The 17,440-nt window shown below is 40.9% G+C and overlaps 1 protein-coding gene across 1 annotated transcript; it reads right to left on the bottom strand.

Annotated features, from left to right (window-relative positions):
* Nucleotides 1-385: 385 nt before the first annotated feature.
* LOC146813405 (olfactory receptor 5AR1-like) lies at nucleotides 386-1,342 on the bottom strand. Its single transcript, XM_085615421.1, has one exon. The coding sequence runs from the start codon at nucleotides 1,340-1,342 to the stop codon at nucleotides 386-388; it is 957 nt and encodes a 318-aa protein (XP_085471547.1).
* Nucleotides 1,343-17,440: the final 16,098 nt, after the last annotated feature.

Genomic DNA, 17,440 nt, shown 5'->3' with positions numbered 1-17,440 from the left:
TCATCATCCTTAACAGTGTTTGATTTATATACCTGGGAATGCATAATCCACTGTACAGATCATCCAAAATGCAACATGTTGACTAAATTTGAATTTTGAACCCTATGATATGCATCAGAACATCTTTAGGCCACTTATTCCATCTAAAGGCACTAATATCCTCTGTGACTTAGTTTCGTAGACTCCTCCCGGGCCGGTAAATATTTTGTATTTGTTATCACAAAAATGTTCTTCGGCATACCAGGTCTCAGTAGAGAGAGATTAGTTTCCATTTGAAGTCCAAAAACATATTTGAGCACGTGGATCTAATGAAGACAATGTGCAACTTGTGAACTGTAAATTGCATTTGGGTCAGCTCAGTGTATCCGGCTAGATAAAAGATACCCTATTTCAAAAATAATTCCTTCTGAACTTTTATCATTGCTCTTTTAAAGTCTTTGTTTCTTAGAGAGTAAATAATTGGATTTAACATTGGAATCACCCCAATATAAATCACAGAAAGAAATTTGCCTAGATCTAGAGAGTAGGAGGAAGTTGGTCTCATGTACAAGCAAAAAATAATGCCGTAGTATAGGCTAACAGAGGTGAGATGGGAGCCACAAGTGGAGAATGCCTTGCTTCTCCCAGTCTGGGAACTAATTTTAAATATGCTAGTGATTATGTAAACATAAGATATAAGAATTAATAGGAGGCAGGTAAAACAAACAAACGCACCTTCAAGGAATATCACAATTTCAGTAATGCGGGTGTCACTGCATGAAAGGGTTAACAGAGGTGTCACGTCACAAAAAAGGTGATTGATTTTCCTGGATCCACAGAAGAGGAGGTTGGAGATCAGTGCGGTGTTGAGGGCAGAGACCACAAAACCTATTGACCAAGCACTTATAGACAGATAGATGCACAGCTCCTTGCTCATACTGACTGTGTATTGTAAAGGTTTGCAGATTGCAATGTAGCGGTCATAGGCCATAATGGTCAGTATGAGGTACTCTGTAGTTCCAAAGGACATGAAAAAGTACAGCTGTGTCATGCAGCCACTGAATGAAATGAACTTATCATCAAACAAGAAAATACTGAGCAACTTGGGTGCAGTCACTGATGTGTAGCAGATATCCAGTATAGACAGGTTTGTAAGAAAAAAGTACATACAGGTGTGCAGGCGAGAGTCAATGTATATCACAGTGGAAATGGTCATGTTTCCAGAGAGGGCAAAAAGATAGATCAGTAGAAAAACTAAAAAGAAAATATATTTAAGCTGAGGGAGATTTGGAAATCCAAGAATTATGAAATACGGCAATGAGAGACTGTGATTATAAGAGAGAGTCTGATTTTCAAGTTCCATTTGGACTTCTCCCATTGACTGCATAGAAATGAGACTATATTCTATATTAAGGGGCACATCCTATAAAACTCATTGCACCCCCTAGGCACACCGCCCTTTCACACTACTTCCAATTTGATGGATGTCCATGCCTTGGGACTGGCATCTGACTTAACCCATTCATCATTGTTTTCCCTGTTTGACAGAGTGTAAATAGACAATTTACTGTTTCTTCTTCTGCTTGCTATGGCTATGTATGTTCAGTAATCAATATAACTCAGTTTACCATGAATGTGAGTTTAGGGTATGGTTTTGCCTGTTGGCAGCCACGGAGAGAGCGTGTTGTACATCTGCAGACACATCCCACCAGGTGATGCTGTTGGCATACAGGAAGGATTCCCCATCTGCTTTGCCCAAGATTGTAGCCTGCTTAGACACCCTCACAGCTCGAGTAGCCCTGAATTCTTTCAGTTGTAGCAGGCTGGCTATGCAAGTGGTGAAAATGTTGGGCTAAATGGAAGGAATGTGGAGATAAGAAGGATCAGAGATGGCTGTTGGATTGTTGCCTGCTATACAAGGACAATGCGATTTTCCTGTGATGGTGGTTGTGGTTAGGGATACATTTATTACGTACCAAGATGGCCACATTCATCTAAGGTCATTTTCTGTTCTACTCACAAATAAGTCATAAAACAGCAGCAAGGGGCACATTTATGAAGTCCAGGCTATAGAAGTTTTTATTTATCGTTTTCTTCTTTATAAACACACAAGTCCAACCAACAAGTGTTTCATGAGTAAGTTGCTTCCTCAGGTCCACATAAGATCTCGTCAAACATGCTACAAATAGTAAAGAAAAAAACTACGGTAAGTAAAGATTAATCGTTTTCTCATATGACATTAAAGTCATGTCCGCAATATGTTATCCCATATCCGCTTTCCTTATATGTACAAAAAACTTTAAATACGTAGGAAAACTTAGATTAATTATCAAAGTGATACACATACTTTAATACTCGCAAAAAAGATTTTCAGCAATGTCTAACCCTTTAATACTACAGTTACTCGCACCCCATACAGCTCAGGGATTCATGGCATTAGAATGTGCATACAGTATTAAGTCTGTTCAATATCAAATATTTCTTTAATCCCTCACTTTTATCATGTCCAACATTAAAGTCTCCATAATTCTCAGTAATACATGACAGTTTTCTAAGCATTCCACTGGTTTAGTGTGCACATTATTCAGTCAATTATTAATGTAAGCCACAATACACTAAATAGAATATTTAACACCTTTTCAGTTTTTCAACTTATCCCCCATCGCCTGGTAAATTTAATCTACAGTGCAAAATTTATGAATGAAATTATTTATGATATATAACATGTTCTTTATCATTTGCAACTACTCTCTCATACATGAGTTTTCATGTTCAAACTGTACCATATCACCATAACTGAAAACTTTGTCATTAATACCTAATGAACCTACGTGTATTACACCGCATATACATTGAATCACCCTATAGGTTACATTTGTACCTAGTCTTAATCAGGCAGTGTTATCATTTTGGCATATTCTTAGGCAAATGTATTTGATTTAGTAAAATAACTTAAATGAGTAAAAAAAATGCAACATTAAGCAAACAATCTGATGCAAGGTCTATGGGCAGTGGTAGCTGCACAAAGAATGATAGGCTGAGTAATTCAAATTTGTCTTAAATTAAAGTCACTTTTTAGATTAAGCCAGAAAATTAAGGATTGTGCAGCACAGTTACAGTGCTTAAGGTGTAGGAAACACAGAACAAGTGAAGGAAAGAGAAGAGGGGGAAGATTGAAACCAGAAAGTTTACAGCCAAAACACGAATGTGACAACAACGCACTGGCAAGAGAGCAATAGAAAATATGGCCTGTATCAAGCACGTTTTATGAATTGTAAGACTTTTAACATATTTATGTTTGAAGGATTTATGTTCTATGTTTTTATTGTATCATATGGATGTTTAATAACTTTGATGGTCAAGAAACTGAATAAAGTATTCTTGAACTGAATTTGTCAGATAGGATATTTTCAGATGTAGAAGTAAAGCTCTTAATAAACATTTGTCATTCTTTAAATGCTCTCATATAAATCTGTTTGAGTTTAAAACAGATGTTTTAAAATTTGTAAGGAAACTTAAACATACAAGTTTATTTAAATGGCACCATCAAAAGGAAACAGTGGTATTAGAGATCACCCTGACACAGTCAAAACTGTGAGATATCTTGTTGCTTTGGATACAAGATTGACATTAACAGAAGAGAATGATTTATCTATTATACAATAAGCAGTACACACTCACACACACATACACACACACGCGCACACACACGCACACACACACACACACACACATATATATATATGATTTAATGGGCACAGAACGCATGTTAAAGTCTTCCTTTGACCCATATTTACCCTGTAGGGACAGTATTGACATTTTTCAACAATATGCAGGGGAAGAAATTGAGAAAATGGGCAAAACTTAACAATGGCTGAAAAGAACTTTTGAAAATACTATAGGAAAATAAAATGATTATCACAAGATAGGCCGACAAGGGAGATAATGTGGTGGCATAGGTTTACTGGCTGTAATAATGAGGCACTCAACTCAATGATGGAACATGTTGATAGAAGAACAACGGAGAGAAATACTTGTAAAAAAATAAATACTGAAAATATTGTATGAGGTATATATGTTATCAGATGCCAAATTTAAGAATCGGTGAAGTCTCCTTCTCTATCTGAATTTGTTTTCTTCCCATGATTCGCAAGGAAATAGTTTCACATGTACACCCCTCATATATGGTATAGAATATCTCAATGATATACCATTGGTGACAACTCTACCTTCTTATATTAGTGACATCAATGATTTCTCTGATAAAATATATCACATTCTATAAGAACGTAATTTTATTAAGGCAACAATGTATGTTAAGGTATTAAATTGCTCATGATAGAGGATTCAAGGAAATGTATAGAGATAGCTGCTAATTTTTTCCCAATAATAAAATGCTAAAAGGATTGGCTAGATTCATCTCAGAGAACATTTTATTCTTTATCAGGATTCCCTATACAGAGAAACTAAAGGAACAATAGTGGATTCACGATTTTCACTGTCATAAGCAAACTTCTTTATGGGTTAATTTGTGACATGCTGGATGAATGAACAGAGCATTTAAAATGTGATGTCAAGATTCTGTGTGTTGCGTTATTGAAAACACTTTTTTAAATTGTAAGTGGCTCAGAGGACACCTTGAAGCCGTTTCCTAAAACCCTTAATGAAAAAAGGGATAACATTGAACATAGGTTCAATGCAGAGAGACATTACCATTTTAACCATTTTTAGATTGTAGTCTTTATGGCCAGTTAGATAAGAAAGACACAGCTGCTATCAGGTGTCAAAATTTGGTGGTATTGCTTTATAAAAAACACTTTTTTAAATTGTGAATGGTTCAGCAGAAACCTTGAAGCAATTTCATAAAATCCTTCATGAAACAAGGGATAACATTTGTGAGAAGCTGGCCTGGTATATTATGTCCACTAATGTAAGTTGGCACCTTGCACCATCCCAGAAAACCGTTATGGTGATTTAAGAGGTCTTAGACAACCTTAGAAAGCTCTCTAAGTGGTAGCTGTGGAGAGCAGCCTTCAGACTTAGTCCAGAAGGAGTGTAAAGCAGCTTGTTTTACCAGAATAGATTAGGTGAAAAAGAACCACACAAGGGGCCTCATTTATGAAAAGTGACGCATCACTGCGTGAAAACAGTGATGCGTCACTTTTCACTGCGCCCTCCCTGCGACTCCAATGATGCGTCATATTTACAGTATGACGCATCATGTCGCAAGGAGTCACAGATACGTCAGTATTTCTGACGTATCTGTAGGCGCAAAAGTGACGCATTGCTGGAGTGTGTCACAAAAGTGACGCAACTCCAGCAATGTATCCTTTCACATGGGGTAAGCCCCATGTGAAAGGGCCTGCGTCAGTCTTACGCCTGCTGTGAGGCAGGCGCAAGATATTGATGCATTTGCACCCTAGTAGATTTCACTGCGTCACTTCTACGATGCTTACTTACGTGGGAACGCCCACCCTGCATACATTATACCTGACGCAGGTATAATGTAGAGCAGGGGTTTACAAAGTGACGCATCTAGGTAGATGCGTCACTTTGTAAATATGGCGCATCATGGCGCATGTTTTACGCCACTGGTGCGTCACAAAAAGTGACGCACCGGTGGCGCAAAAGTGATGCAGGGGCTCATAAATGAGCCCCAAGGTATTTAGAAAAATATGTATTTATTATATCACACTCTCTAACACGTTTAGATCTCTCCTACCGGGTGATAAGCACAATGCACACAATACTTAGCAAAGAAACACATAAATAGCACAGAATACACAGTGGACCCTGCGGTGGGTACCAAACCATGTACTAAGTGGTATAAAAACCACGACTCGGGTCAAGATAGTGCCGAGAGGATGTAGAAGTGCTGAGGGCCCAAGGAGCCACCCAAGGTGAGTAGCTAGGGACCCCACGAAGAGCATGTGCAGTGTGGGAACATGACTGCGTGCTCTGTACAACTCTACAGGTAAGTAGCGGTTGGATTTTTAAAGATTAAGGACCCTTCCCAGTAGACCCCTGAAGAAACCCCATGGAAGACAGAAGTTTGGAGAGCCACCCCATCGTGGATATCCTAGTACCCAAGTTACCTACATCAGGAAAGCCGGGTGCATAGGGGTGAGATGCTGTCGGAAACCACTGTCAAACCCAATGGAGGACTTCAGGAAAGTGCCACTGCTAAAGAAGGAGAAAGTTTCCAGTAAAATCCAAAGGTGGATTTGAGATGAGAGGTACCTGCAAGCAGAGGGGACGGAGTCCATGCCACTCAGGAGTGACCTGGATACTTGGAAGACGAATGCCCTCCTATGTTGGATGCTTCAGGATGGATGACGATTACCTGAACTCTGCAGTTGTGAGGACCAGGCAATGCTGAGGAAGACCAGGAGTCTTGCACAGGCTATCCCACATCAGATGTCGAGTGCTGAGGGGTCGGTGTCTGGCGGGAGCACCAACAAGCCTTGATGAAGGCAACCAGCACAGAAGTCGAAGAAGGTGCAATTTAGGCATCAGCAAAAGAAACAATGGTGACCCTCAAATGGACCCACAGGCCAGAGACACTGGAGTCGCAAGAGGACCTCAAGCATCTCAACAAAAGATGCAGGCCACACTGCACACGATGTAGTGTGGCTGAAGATTCTGCTCGAGGTTGGGGCTACTTGGAACCCGAAGATCTTTTTGGAAGGAAGACAACAAGCCTTTGCAACTGCAAATTGATGCAGTGCACAAGGGTTTGGTTATCGCAAACCCCACGAGGGGTACTTGCCTCAAACATGGATGGCAGGGCAGGTCTCAAGAGCTGTGGAAAACCACCACCTGTTTTGCAGAGCCTTACGGAGTCCAGAGGAGCTCAGGATCAGCAGACCGGTCGACTTAGTTGCCTTGCCTGGGAATGCAGGGGAGTGACTCCTTCACTTCAAGGGGGCTTCCTTTGGGTGTCTTTGATGCCCACAGGCCTTGGAAGTTTCCTGAATGGTGCACAGGCACAGACGATGCAGCAGACTGGAAGGGAGACAACGTTGAGCCCAAGCGAAGTCCAGAGTGCCCAGAAGGTAGTAGAAGGAGTGGTGTCTGATCTGAATCTTGTCCCACAATGAATCTAGGGACCCACCCACAGGTAAGCCCTTAAGTACCCTAGGGAAAGGTTTGTAGGTATAAGGGGTAAAAGGTCCCAATCCCTTACTCGCCGGGAAATGAGCGTAGAATTATAAGTTCTTGCCCTTGACAGGGGGAAAAACCCTCACCCCCTAATTTTGAGTAAGGTTCAACAAGTTTGTCTGGGCAAGATTTGTTTCATTTGTTTTCTCTGCAAAAAATTCCAATCACGCACTGGTTTGTTGTGAGGTATTTATAGTATTATTGGCACTCTATCTATAAGAGTGTGTGAAAGAGAACAGCCAACACGTGTTTCGCCCCTTACATGGCCATCCGGCCTGGGGCTTCCTCAGGGCCGGTATTGGTTTTGGTTGGTCACTCAACGTCGTATGTTTTAAAGTCAATCGGATTCTTAGACTACCGACGAAAGCTGACTGCTATATCGCGACCCGGCATTATGCCCGCGATCTAAGAATCCGATTGTGTAGCATGTGTGTTCCCAACACATGGAAACCCTGATGTAACAATTTCTGCTGATGAAGAACTTCAAAACAACGAATTGCATAGGGTTACAATGGCTGGCGCGGCTATGTGATGCCAGCAACAGCGACGCAGCTCCGATAAAAGCGACCCCGCCGCACGCAATACGGAACGCGCGCGGGCGGGCCCGTCCTTGCCCGTCTGTGACTGACAGAGGCCGGGCAGGGCCACCTCTATATTCAGGATATGATAATCTAAAAGAAAAAGAATAATAAAACACTATATTGATCATGGCAAAAAGGAAGGTCAGTAAACCATCTATCGATAGACAATGTACCTCGCTAGATTTATATTTGGTTAAGGCAGTGAATGTCCTATCAGAGGAGATAGAACGCACGGAGAGGCGGCTATCTATGGGTCATAGCCAACTGGGTGTCGCACAGACGGATGAGGTTATGGCATCTGCTAATCCACCGTGCGAGCCTCGCCCAGTTGATTTAATGTCCGATCCGCAGATATCTGAGGTGACACCTACGGCCACTGCCAACGAGGGAGACATCATCGAAGATTGTACTCGGATATCCATGTCTCCCACACTGTTTTCTCCAGCGTGCCCAGTGCCCATGAAAAATACTAGGGGATGTGGCAGAAAGAGCACTTTGGGACAGGGAAATCCTAAACCTAACCTTAGGCCAAAAAAAGATAAAAAGGATAATTCTATAGGAAAACCAGGCCTACCAGGTGAAAAGTCGGCTAAAACAGTCCCTTTACAACATGATGTAACCCTAGCAGTTATAACCGATAAAGTTATAGAATTACTCAGGCCACTCTATGACAAATTGGATATCCTCATTAGAGAAGTTAACAAGATAAGTGGTTCTATTACTAAAACTAATGAAAGACTCACTAGCGAGAGTATTAGGATGCAAATGTTAGAGTTTAATCCAGCACTTATTAACAACTGTCCTGTTAGAGAACTCAGTATTAACCCAAAGGATAGGATAAATGAGGCAAATAGGGTAAACTCAAAAGCCTCTAAAGCCCAGTTAATGAGTAGAATAACTGATAACCACAATTCAGTCTCACCCACGAGAGATAATGAAGAAGTAAAATTATGTAACTCCAACACACTGGGCCCCGTAAATTGGGAGAGTTAAGAACTGCGACCCCTAGGGACGGAAGATCCTGTGTGTCTTTAAACCTACCGGCTGAGTGTAGTGCCTATGTCGCTGTCCTTACTAACGTACCCAAACTCCTAATAGGACAGACAGAAGATCACGGCTCTCTCTTGAACAAAGTGGTGTTCTGGTTGACTAAAAATTGTGGATACCCAATAGCCGGGGTAAACCAGATCCTGACCACACGCAGAGTCAGCTAGGTCGGCCCATTACAAAAATGCTTTGAAGGCGATTGCATTATTATTAACTTCCGATCCCCAAGTTGGGTTAGTAAAACTCTTAATAATGCACCCCCTCCTTCCTGCATGGAATATAATATCACTATTTTTCCCTTAGGGTATTTTTATAGACACTTAATGCCAATACAGGAAACTGACAGCCGTCCCAGATATAGATCCCTCCTAGCCCCTCTGAGCTCTTGCTCCCTATTCCATCCTGCCATTTCATTGGCTAATAGAGTTCAGGCCCTGAGTGACCTCAACACTAATGATTGACGTAAGGGACACCCACAGATGAACCAGGTACAACAGGTCCGATATGAATATGCCGAACCTGTATGGGGAATGGAGGTCGAAGAAATTAATAATTTGGGTAAGATGGAATCTTTTGGGATAAAGTCGGGTGGTGGGTATATTTTTAGTATAACTCTGTTATCTCCCACCACTGACAACTATGTTTGTCCCCCTTTAATCTCATCATTCCCCAATGATAAAGTAGATGATAACATACTCCAACCGGAAGTTATTGAGGCCACCGAGCCTATACCAGGTATTGGTCATTTAGTAACCTCCTGGAATATATCAGGTTTTAAGAGTAAGATAGGTACCCCGGCATGGTTAGATTTGATCTTAGCCCAACATGATATTGTATGTCTCCAAGAGACATGGTGCACGAAGCCAGTATACGTAGAGGGTTATACTACTCATTCGTTACCGGCCTTGCCATCAACTTCAGGTAGAGCCAGGGGGGGATGTCTGATTATGATTGCTATCAACTTGAATAAATGTAACATTAAGTGCTGTATTACTGTTGGTGCTTATGCCCAGATTATGTGGTTGGAGTCCATGGCGGGAAAAGATGTAATTCTGATCAACTTTTATAACAATCTGTTCAACTCAACCTGAGAGTCAGTTGTTTTTGCCCTGGAGCGAGAAGTTGACAAGTTGATCAGAACCATTAGCCTACTATTCTTTGGGTTGGTGATTTTAATATCCAGGCGTGTCCCTTATCTTTGACTAAAGTATGTGGGCAAAAGAGGGGGGGAAATGAAAGCGATGATTATATGCATTTGCCCCACTGTGATTATGGTGTTGCTTTAAATAATGTTGCTGCTAAATTGGATCTGGAATTGCTGGATTGTACTACGGACAAAAATAATGTGAAACGTCCTACATTCACAGGGAGAAATGTAAGGTCTAATATTGATCATATTTTAATTTCTAGCAACAGTGGACACCTGTTTTCCCCACCATGGGTAACGGAGCAACCTATAAGGGATCATAATAGTGTCTCCCTTAACCTATTCATCTGAGGTTTTAAAAACCCCATTGATGTATCTACCAGTCCATGTATTGCCCCTATTAGATCTAATAGTGTGCGGATAAAATGGACAGGTTTGAATCCAACAAAAATCCAGAGTGATGTCATTAAACAATGTCAGGTTGAACTACAACTCTGTTTAGGGGAGGAGACTAATCCTCAATCTTTGCTTGAAAATGTTATTAAGATCAATAAGGTCATTGAGAATCTTTTGACGAAACCTGCCCATGGTAAAAGAAAACCCAAGGTAGGCTGGTTCGATAAGAACTGTACAGCTGCCCTACATCACCTTAAACAAGCCCTGGGGTGTAATCTACGAGATCGGGATAAAATCAGGACTCTATGAATAGAGTATAATTCTGCCCTGGAGATAAGAAAAGCTGAACTTCGAGATGATGCATGGGAAAAATTAAGTTATGCAGCTGATACAAAAAATAGTAAGCTATTCTGGGATACTGTTAATAGCTCCTTTTTGAAAGATGATCATGTACCAGAATTTAACTCCCACATTACTAGTAACTCCTGGGTCGAACATTTTTCAAATATTTTTAATTCTATTAATAGCAATACCCTGCCTGCCATACCATACGATATGCCCGCTCAATGGCCAATTATACCGCTGATGATTAGTAACGGGGAGGTCTTAGATGGTATATCTAGTAGTAAGGGTGGTAAAGCGCCCGGTTCAGATGGGGTTCCGATCGATCTTTATAAGAACAACATGGATTTATGGTCACCCCTTTTAACTAGAGTTTTTAATGTTGCTTCTGAAACAGCATTCCCAAGGGAGTAAAGACTGATGCCCGTAACTATCGCCCAATCTCATTGTTGGACTCTTCTATAAAGATTTTGAGCAGGGTATTGCTTTCAAGATTAGAAGATTGGGCTACAGAAAAGACGATCCTCTCACAAGCCCAATACGGATTTAGGAAAGGATTGGAAACATTAGAGCAGTGTGTAAACTTAGATCTTTTAATCGGGAAGTATACACTGGCAAAGGAGGGCAACATATACCTATGCTTTGCCGATCTGAGCAGCGCCTTCGATTTAGTCGATCACTCGATTTTATTGCCTCTCTTGCTAGAAATGGGTGCTCCAAAAGATATAGTTTACTTTTTAGCAAGATTATATGAAGTTTTAACTAGTAAGGTGCGGTATGGATTTTCAGGCGAGTATACCCCCCCTTTAAAGTCTAGAGCGGCATCCGCCAGGGGTGTGTGCTGGCTCCATTACTGTTTTCTTTATTTATTAATAATGTTGATGCCGCCCTGAATACATTTGAAGCTGATGCACCAAGGATTGAAGGAAACCCTATCCCAATTATTTTATACGCTGACGACGCGGTTCTATTATCCCGGACCCCTATTGGGCTCCAGCGTCTTATCGACAATTTTATTATATTTATTACTAAAAGAAAGCTTTTAATTAATAAATCAAAAACGTTTGTCATGGTTTGCAGCAAGAACTCAATAACAGCTAGATGATTTTACATAGAGGATTCTAAAGTATTAACTGTAAAATCATTTTGGTATATGGGTATCACTTTCGCTGGAAATGGGTCATGGGCACAGGAACAGGAGAATGCCCGTTCTAAGATGGAGAGAAATATTAACGGCATTTGTAGATTTACTGCTAAATTGGGCCGTCGCCGTATAAAAGATATGATGGCAATTTATGAAGCAAGATGTGTTTCTGCCGCCCTTTGCGGTGCTGGCGTTTGGGGACACATTCAAGCGATTTCTCTTTTAAAAGCAGAAAATGCTTTTTTAAAACGCTTGCTGTGTGCCCCCCCTTCCGCCTCTACGGAACTTATTCACCGGGAAGTGGGCATTGCCTATATATCAGATATTGTTTCATTACGACCTCTCCTCCTATGGAAATCAATTTGGTCAAAGGAAGAGACTAGGTTCAGCCAATCTATTATACGGGACTGCATCAAAATGGAAAATTGTTTAAAAATACCATGGCTTAAATACATCTCGCACTGGTACAAAACTCTTTTCAATTATGATATACGGCTGGACCCCGGGTGTATAGCCTCTGTTTCTAAAAATGAGATAAAATCAACCTTCCGTACACAGCAATTGAAGGCCCGTTTTAGTGTACTCAATAAAAAAACTACCTTTATGCTCTACCTGCAACTGGAAGATAAAGAGGGTTTCCAATCTTATCTGTCAGTTGTGACCCGAGCATCACACCGATATGTGCTGACACGTTTAAGATTGGGTACATTACATCACCTTGTTAATTTCCCAGTCATGAAACAGAGTACTGCCCAACGATGCCCATGTGATGGTACATCTCACCAAAGCTGCTGCCATTTTTTATTAATTTGTAATTTTTACTTAAATTTTAGAAAGTTTTATCTGAAACCTTGTTTCTTATTTTATAATATCAGGTTGGCTACTTTTATCCTGAAATCCATTGGTATTAGGAAATCTATGCACACTTATTTTTGATACTGAGTCTATTTGGATTTCATATGTACTGTATTATTGCATTTGCACTTTTGTCCCTGCCTAGTTACATCTCCCATAAAACCTATCTGTAACAGGCAATTTATACTTACTGTTTCTGTCTGCCCGTAAATAAGGATACTCATCTGTACTGTATTAATGCATTCGCACTTTACGTATTAAGACTATTATGTGCCTATGAATTCCGATGTATTTATATCAAGGATAGTTCTGCTTTTATATGTTGTCTGTTATTATGTCTGTGCTTATATGGCTGATGTATATCAACCGAATAAAAGTCATTTGAATTGAATTGAATTGAATTGAGGTCAAATGCAGATGATACTATTTTATTTGTGGAATTCAAATGTCTGGAAAGCATATCCATACCTTTGTCAACCACTTGTGCTTTCTCCAAGTTTTCCTCATCAATGTGTCGAATCCTTCCTGCTGCTTCCCTCTGTGAACTCTTCCAAAACTTATTATGAACAGCAGAAAACCTATGTTTGTTTTTGGGGTACAAGGACCTAAAATAAAACCAAGAGTATCAGTGTTTTATTTAGGTAATAACATACGTTATTTTACAGCCTTCATACTGACAAATTGCAACCAATGTTGGCATTATTTAGCTATACTGTACTTGGTAACTATTACAAGTATGTCCACAGTATTGTATTTTGTGCCCACGCGGTTTAATTTGAAAACGAGATTTTTGGAAAGGAAATGATTCAGGCATTCCTTTGCATCAGTTGCCCCTGAAGCCCATCTCCTGGGTGAAACATTGCTGCCTGGTGGCACCATTTGTAATGAGGGAATTGTGTCATTTGACACATTTACTGTTTGCGGGTTTTTCATATCCATCATATTACTAAATCCTAAACAGGCGGCCTGTTGAAAGGTTTTATTCAGGAAAATCTTTTTTTGGGGTATCCTACATGCTCTAAATGGGGCTTCTCTGCCTTAAACATGGCAAATTGTCACACCCCATAGGCTTTTCAAATCAACATTTTCTTTCAAGTGTTCACAATCCTGTATATTTAATTTTATAATAAATTCATCAGAATAAATCAGTCTAGTGCTTGTGAATATATGCTTTTGCGTTGCCTCAAGTTGTTTCCTATAATAAAAAGCAGAGGGGTCTACTCTTTTTTTTACGAAAGAGTAAGGAAATGTAATGTAATTCATATAATTTGCAGTGTTGCCTTCAGGAGGTGGCATACATTGCTCCCAGTGTGTATAATTGTATATTTCACAAAGGGACAATAGTTGTATGTAGATATCAGCATACACATTGATGGTAACAATACATTTCTTTATATGTATATACATTTAAATAGGGGTCTTCATTTTGAAGAGTAGCATTGGCTTCTAGATCAGACATCATACCTTTTACGGTTGCAGAATCTCACTGGGTCCCATAATCTGGAAAGGGACCTTTTCCCAAACCATACCATTCAGTATTGGATAAGCTGTAATGTTCACAGCAGGTGTGGCTCTTTGAACTCTATGAAAAGCGAGGTGCAGTTGTAATTCTTTCACTCAGGTCGGTCTGGGTTATAGTGTCCATTCAACATGCTGCATGAAATGGAAAGAGCAGGACTGCGCCATATTAAATAACACGTGGCACCTTCCTGCTCTCTCTGCGCTGGAGCACTTGTGGCCGCCAAGCACCGAAGCAGGCATCCTTGCGCCATGGTGCAAGGGTTTCTGCATTACAGCCAGGATTGTCCTGGATTTTTGTGCAGGAAGGGAAACATTCCTGCACAAACAATCCACAGAGGTATTTTCCTTTTTATATGTGTGCTGCAGAATGCAGCAAATATAGGAATAGGAAATTACGAGGAGAAACATATATCTTATTTATTTTTGCTTCACCTAGGTTTCATTGTGATCCATTCCAATGTTTAAGAGTCATTCTGGGAATGGGCCAAAAACCATGGATTGCCTTCCCTATGCAGAGTAGCACAAGGCAGCGACTTGCACTGCGTTGCATTACTCCAGATTTACTATGCCACACAAAGTCACACAAGGTGGCTCTGCGTGGCATAGTTAAGCTATTTTAAGAGTTTGCATTATCTTGCATCGCCTTGCCTGATGCAAGGGCAATGCTAGCCCTTGATAGATCTGGGCCTGAGAGTACAATAGTTATCATCATAAACCACATGAGCAAGAAAACACTCCTGTAGCAATCTAAATGTAGGACCATGGGGTAACAAATACCTGTCATGAAACCAATGTCATAATGCTGACATTTTCAGCTGTGCTTCTTGGACTTGGCCCTCTGTGTAGGGTCCTCTCAAACGTTTTGCCTTCTCGCCTCCTACTTTTTTTTTTATTGTGTTTTTGTTGGCATTAGGACTCTGTGCATGTTACCACTTCTAACCAGTGCTAAAACGTAGTGCTCATTCCCTAAAACATGATAAAGTTTGCTCACACCTGATTGGCATATTTAATGTACTTATAGGTCCTTAGCAAAGTGATACACCATATACCTAGGGCCTGTGAATTAAATTGTACTAGTGGGCCTGCAGCACCTATTGTGCCACCCACTTATGTGGCCTTTTAAAACATATCCCAGGTCTGCCATTTCAAGCCTGAATGCTGTTTTCAAACTGCTAATCCGACTTGGCAATATTACCCCCTTGCCAAGCCTTAACTCCATTTTTATTGCAAATAAGTCACCTCTAATGTAGGCCCTAGGTAGTCCATACCGCAGGGTGCATTACAATTAAAAGGTTTGACATGTACTTTTAAGTTTTACTCTGCTTTGACCTATGATAGGGACTAGGAATCCAGTTCATGTTTGTATCTATGAAATTTTATTGAAAAATCTTCTTTGATAGTAAAGTCGGATCTTTTTTTCAATTTTGAAAATGCCACTTTTAGAAAGGTGGTATTTTTATGGCCTTGGCCCTTTTGTGCCTGCAGCCTGTCTAGGTGTAACTGAAAATTAAACTTAGTGAATTCCTCCCAGACAGTCACACAATAGAGGGATTAAGTGTGCCTGGATGGGCCATCAACTAGCAGGATTGGGGGGGGGGGGGGCAGGACTGGGCACAGCCCCAGTTGACACTGAATAGGCTGTGCCCTGCCTTCACACTGTCACTTGCCACTTATCACTTCTGCACTATTCATGCAGCAAGCTTAGAGCCAGGGCAAGGGAGTGAGGAAACTTCAAGCACTTCAAAAGGAATTCTCTAGAAAATGTTTCTACTTCACAGAAGGTATCAGGTATAAAAATAGAACCCTCAGACCCACTCTATGGTTCACTTTCTGCACCTGCGGGAGGGCTCTAAGACGATTGCCTGCTGCAATGGCCTGATGTGTACTTCAGAAGCCTGCTTTGCCGCACATGTAAGGACTGCTCTGCTGCATAAAGCCTACCTTGAACACCCGAGACCTGCCCTACCGTTTGAGCCCTGTTCAACTGCTGAACCCAGGATTACCAGAGTGACTCCAAGGCCCAGTTGACTGGCCTACTGGTCAGAGCCTCAGGGACAGAGCCAAAGGACACTCTTTCAAGATAGCGCTTTTTACAGCTGCAAGTGCTTAGTGGATCCAAAACGTGATTCTGCATTTGAGTACAAATGTAACTTGTATTCCATGGGAACTGTTTGTTCCTCATTAAATATAACATCATTGTACCAGGAGATACTTGGAACGATTCTCAAAACCAAGTCAGTTTTGTTATTCCTAGTCCATAAATATTTGACTATATCGTGTCTACTTGGAGTGAATGCAGATTTTGTGTATTTTACTCCATCCAGTGCTTTGGAGAAAACATAGGAGCTATTAAAATGTACAATGGTTTTACTCGCTCAGAGTAATGTGACAAGCAGGTTCGCCCAAAGTTTAAGAATCCTAACAGGGCTTGCAGCTTTCTGAGCGTAGTTGGTGGTTGCAAAGAGTACAATTCTGGAGGAAATCAGATGCTGGTCCTTTTCCTTTGCTGGTTTGCTCATAGTCCAAGAAGGCTACATTTAGGTGAGCTTTTTTGATCTCTTTAATTTGTAACAGTGTGATGTCAATATGGTCACTATATGGTCCATTCAAGTTAAGCTTGTGCCTATATTATTGATGAAATCGAGTCTTTATCCTACCGTACTTGATTTCTGTATAATGCTGGAGCGAGCTATAGCATCCATTCCCTAGCCATACAATTCCCTGATCTCCTCAGGTATTATGGAGGAGAAGGCTAACTTGATCGCTTACTCCCCCGGGGGGTTCCCTAATGAAGAATGGAGGCCAGTCCTCCTCTGCCAATATATCATAGACTTCAGATAAATGGAACCAGAAGACTGCTTTTATTGTTAGTGAAATGTCCACTTCTATTTGAATTTCTATGTTATAAAATCTATCTGGAGGGTTCAAATGTCTGTCTTGTGTTATAACGTAATCCAAGCTTCAGTTGGATTCACCCTGGAAGCTCTTGTAGAGTCTGGTGCACTATTGTTACTTCTGCTGTACTGTCTAAACGAGTCCGAGCCTACTTACCTTTCCGAAGAAGAGTCGTTAGTGTGCACACCATGGGGCAGATTTACAAGTCCCTTGCGACATATTTACGCCACTGTTGCGTCCCTTCTGTGATGCAGCGGCGGCATAAGCCATGCGCCATGTTGTGCCTTATTTACAACGTGACGCATCTAGGGAGATGCGTCACGTTGTAAAGCCCTGCGCTACATTATACCTGCGTCAGGTTTAATGTATGCA

Source organism: Triturus cristatus, chromosome 7 (assembly GCF_964204655.1).
Source record: "Triturus cristatus chromosome 7, aTriCri1.1, whole genome shotgun sequence".
Classification (NCBI taxonomy): Eukaryota; Metazoa; Chordata; class Amphibia; order Caudata; family Salamandridae; genus Triturus; species Triturus cristatus.
The sequence above is the reverse complement of the archived record's forward strand: the minus strand, read 5'-3'. Positions and strand labels throughout refer to the sequence as shown.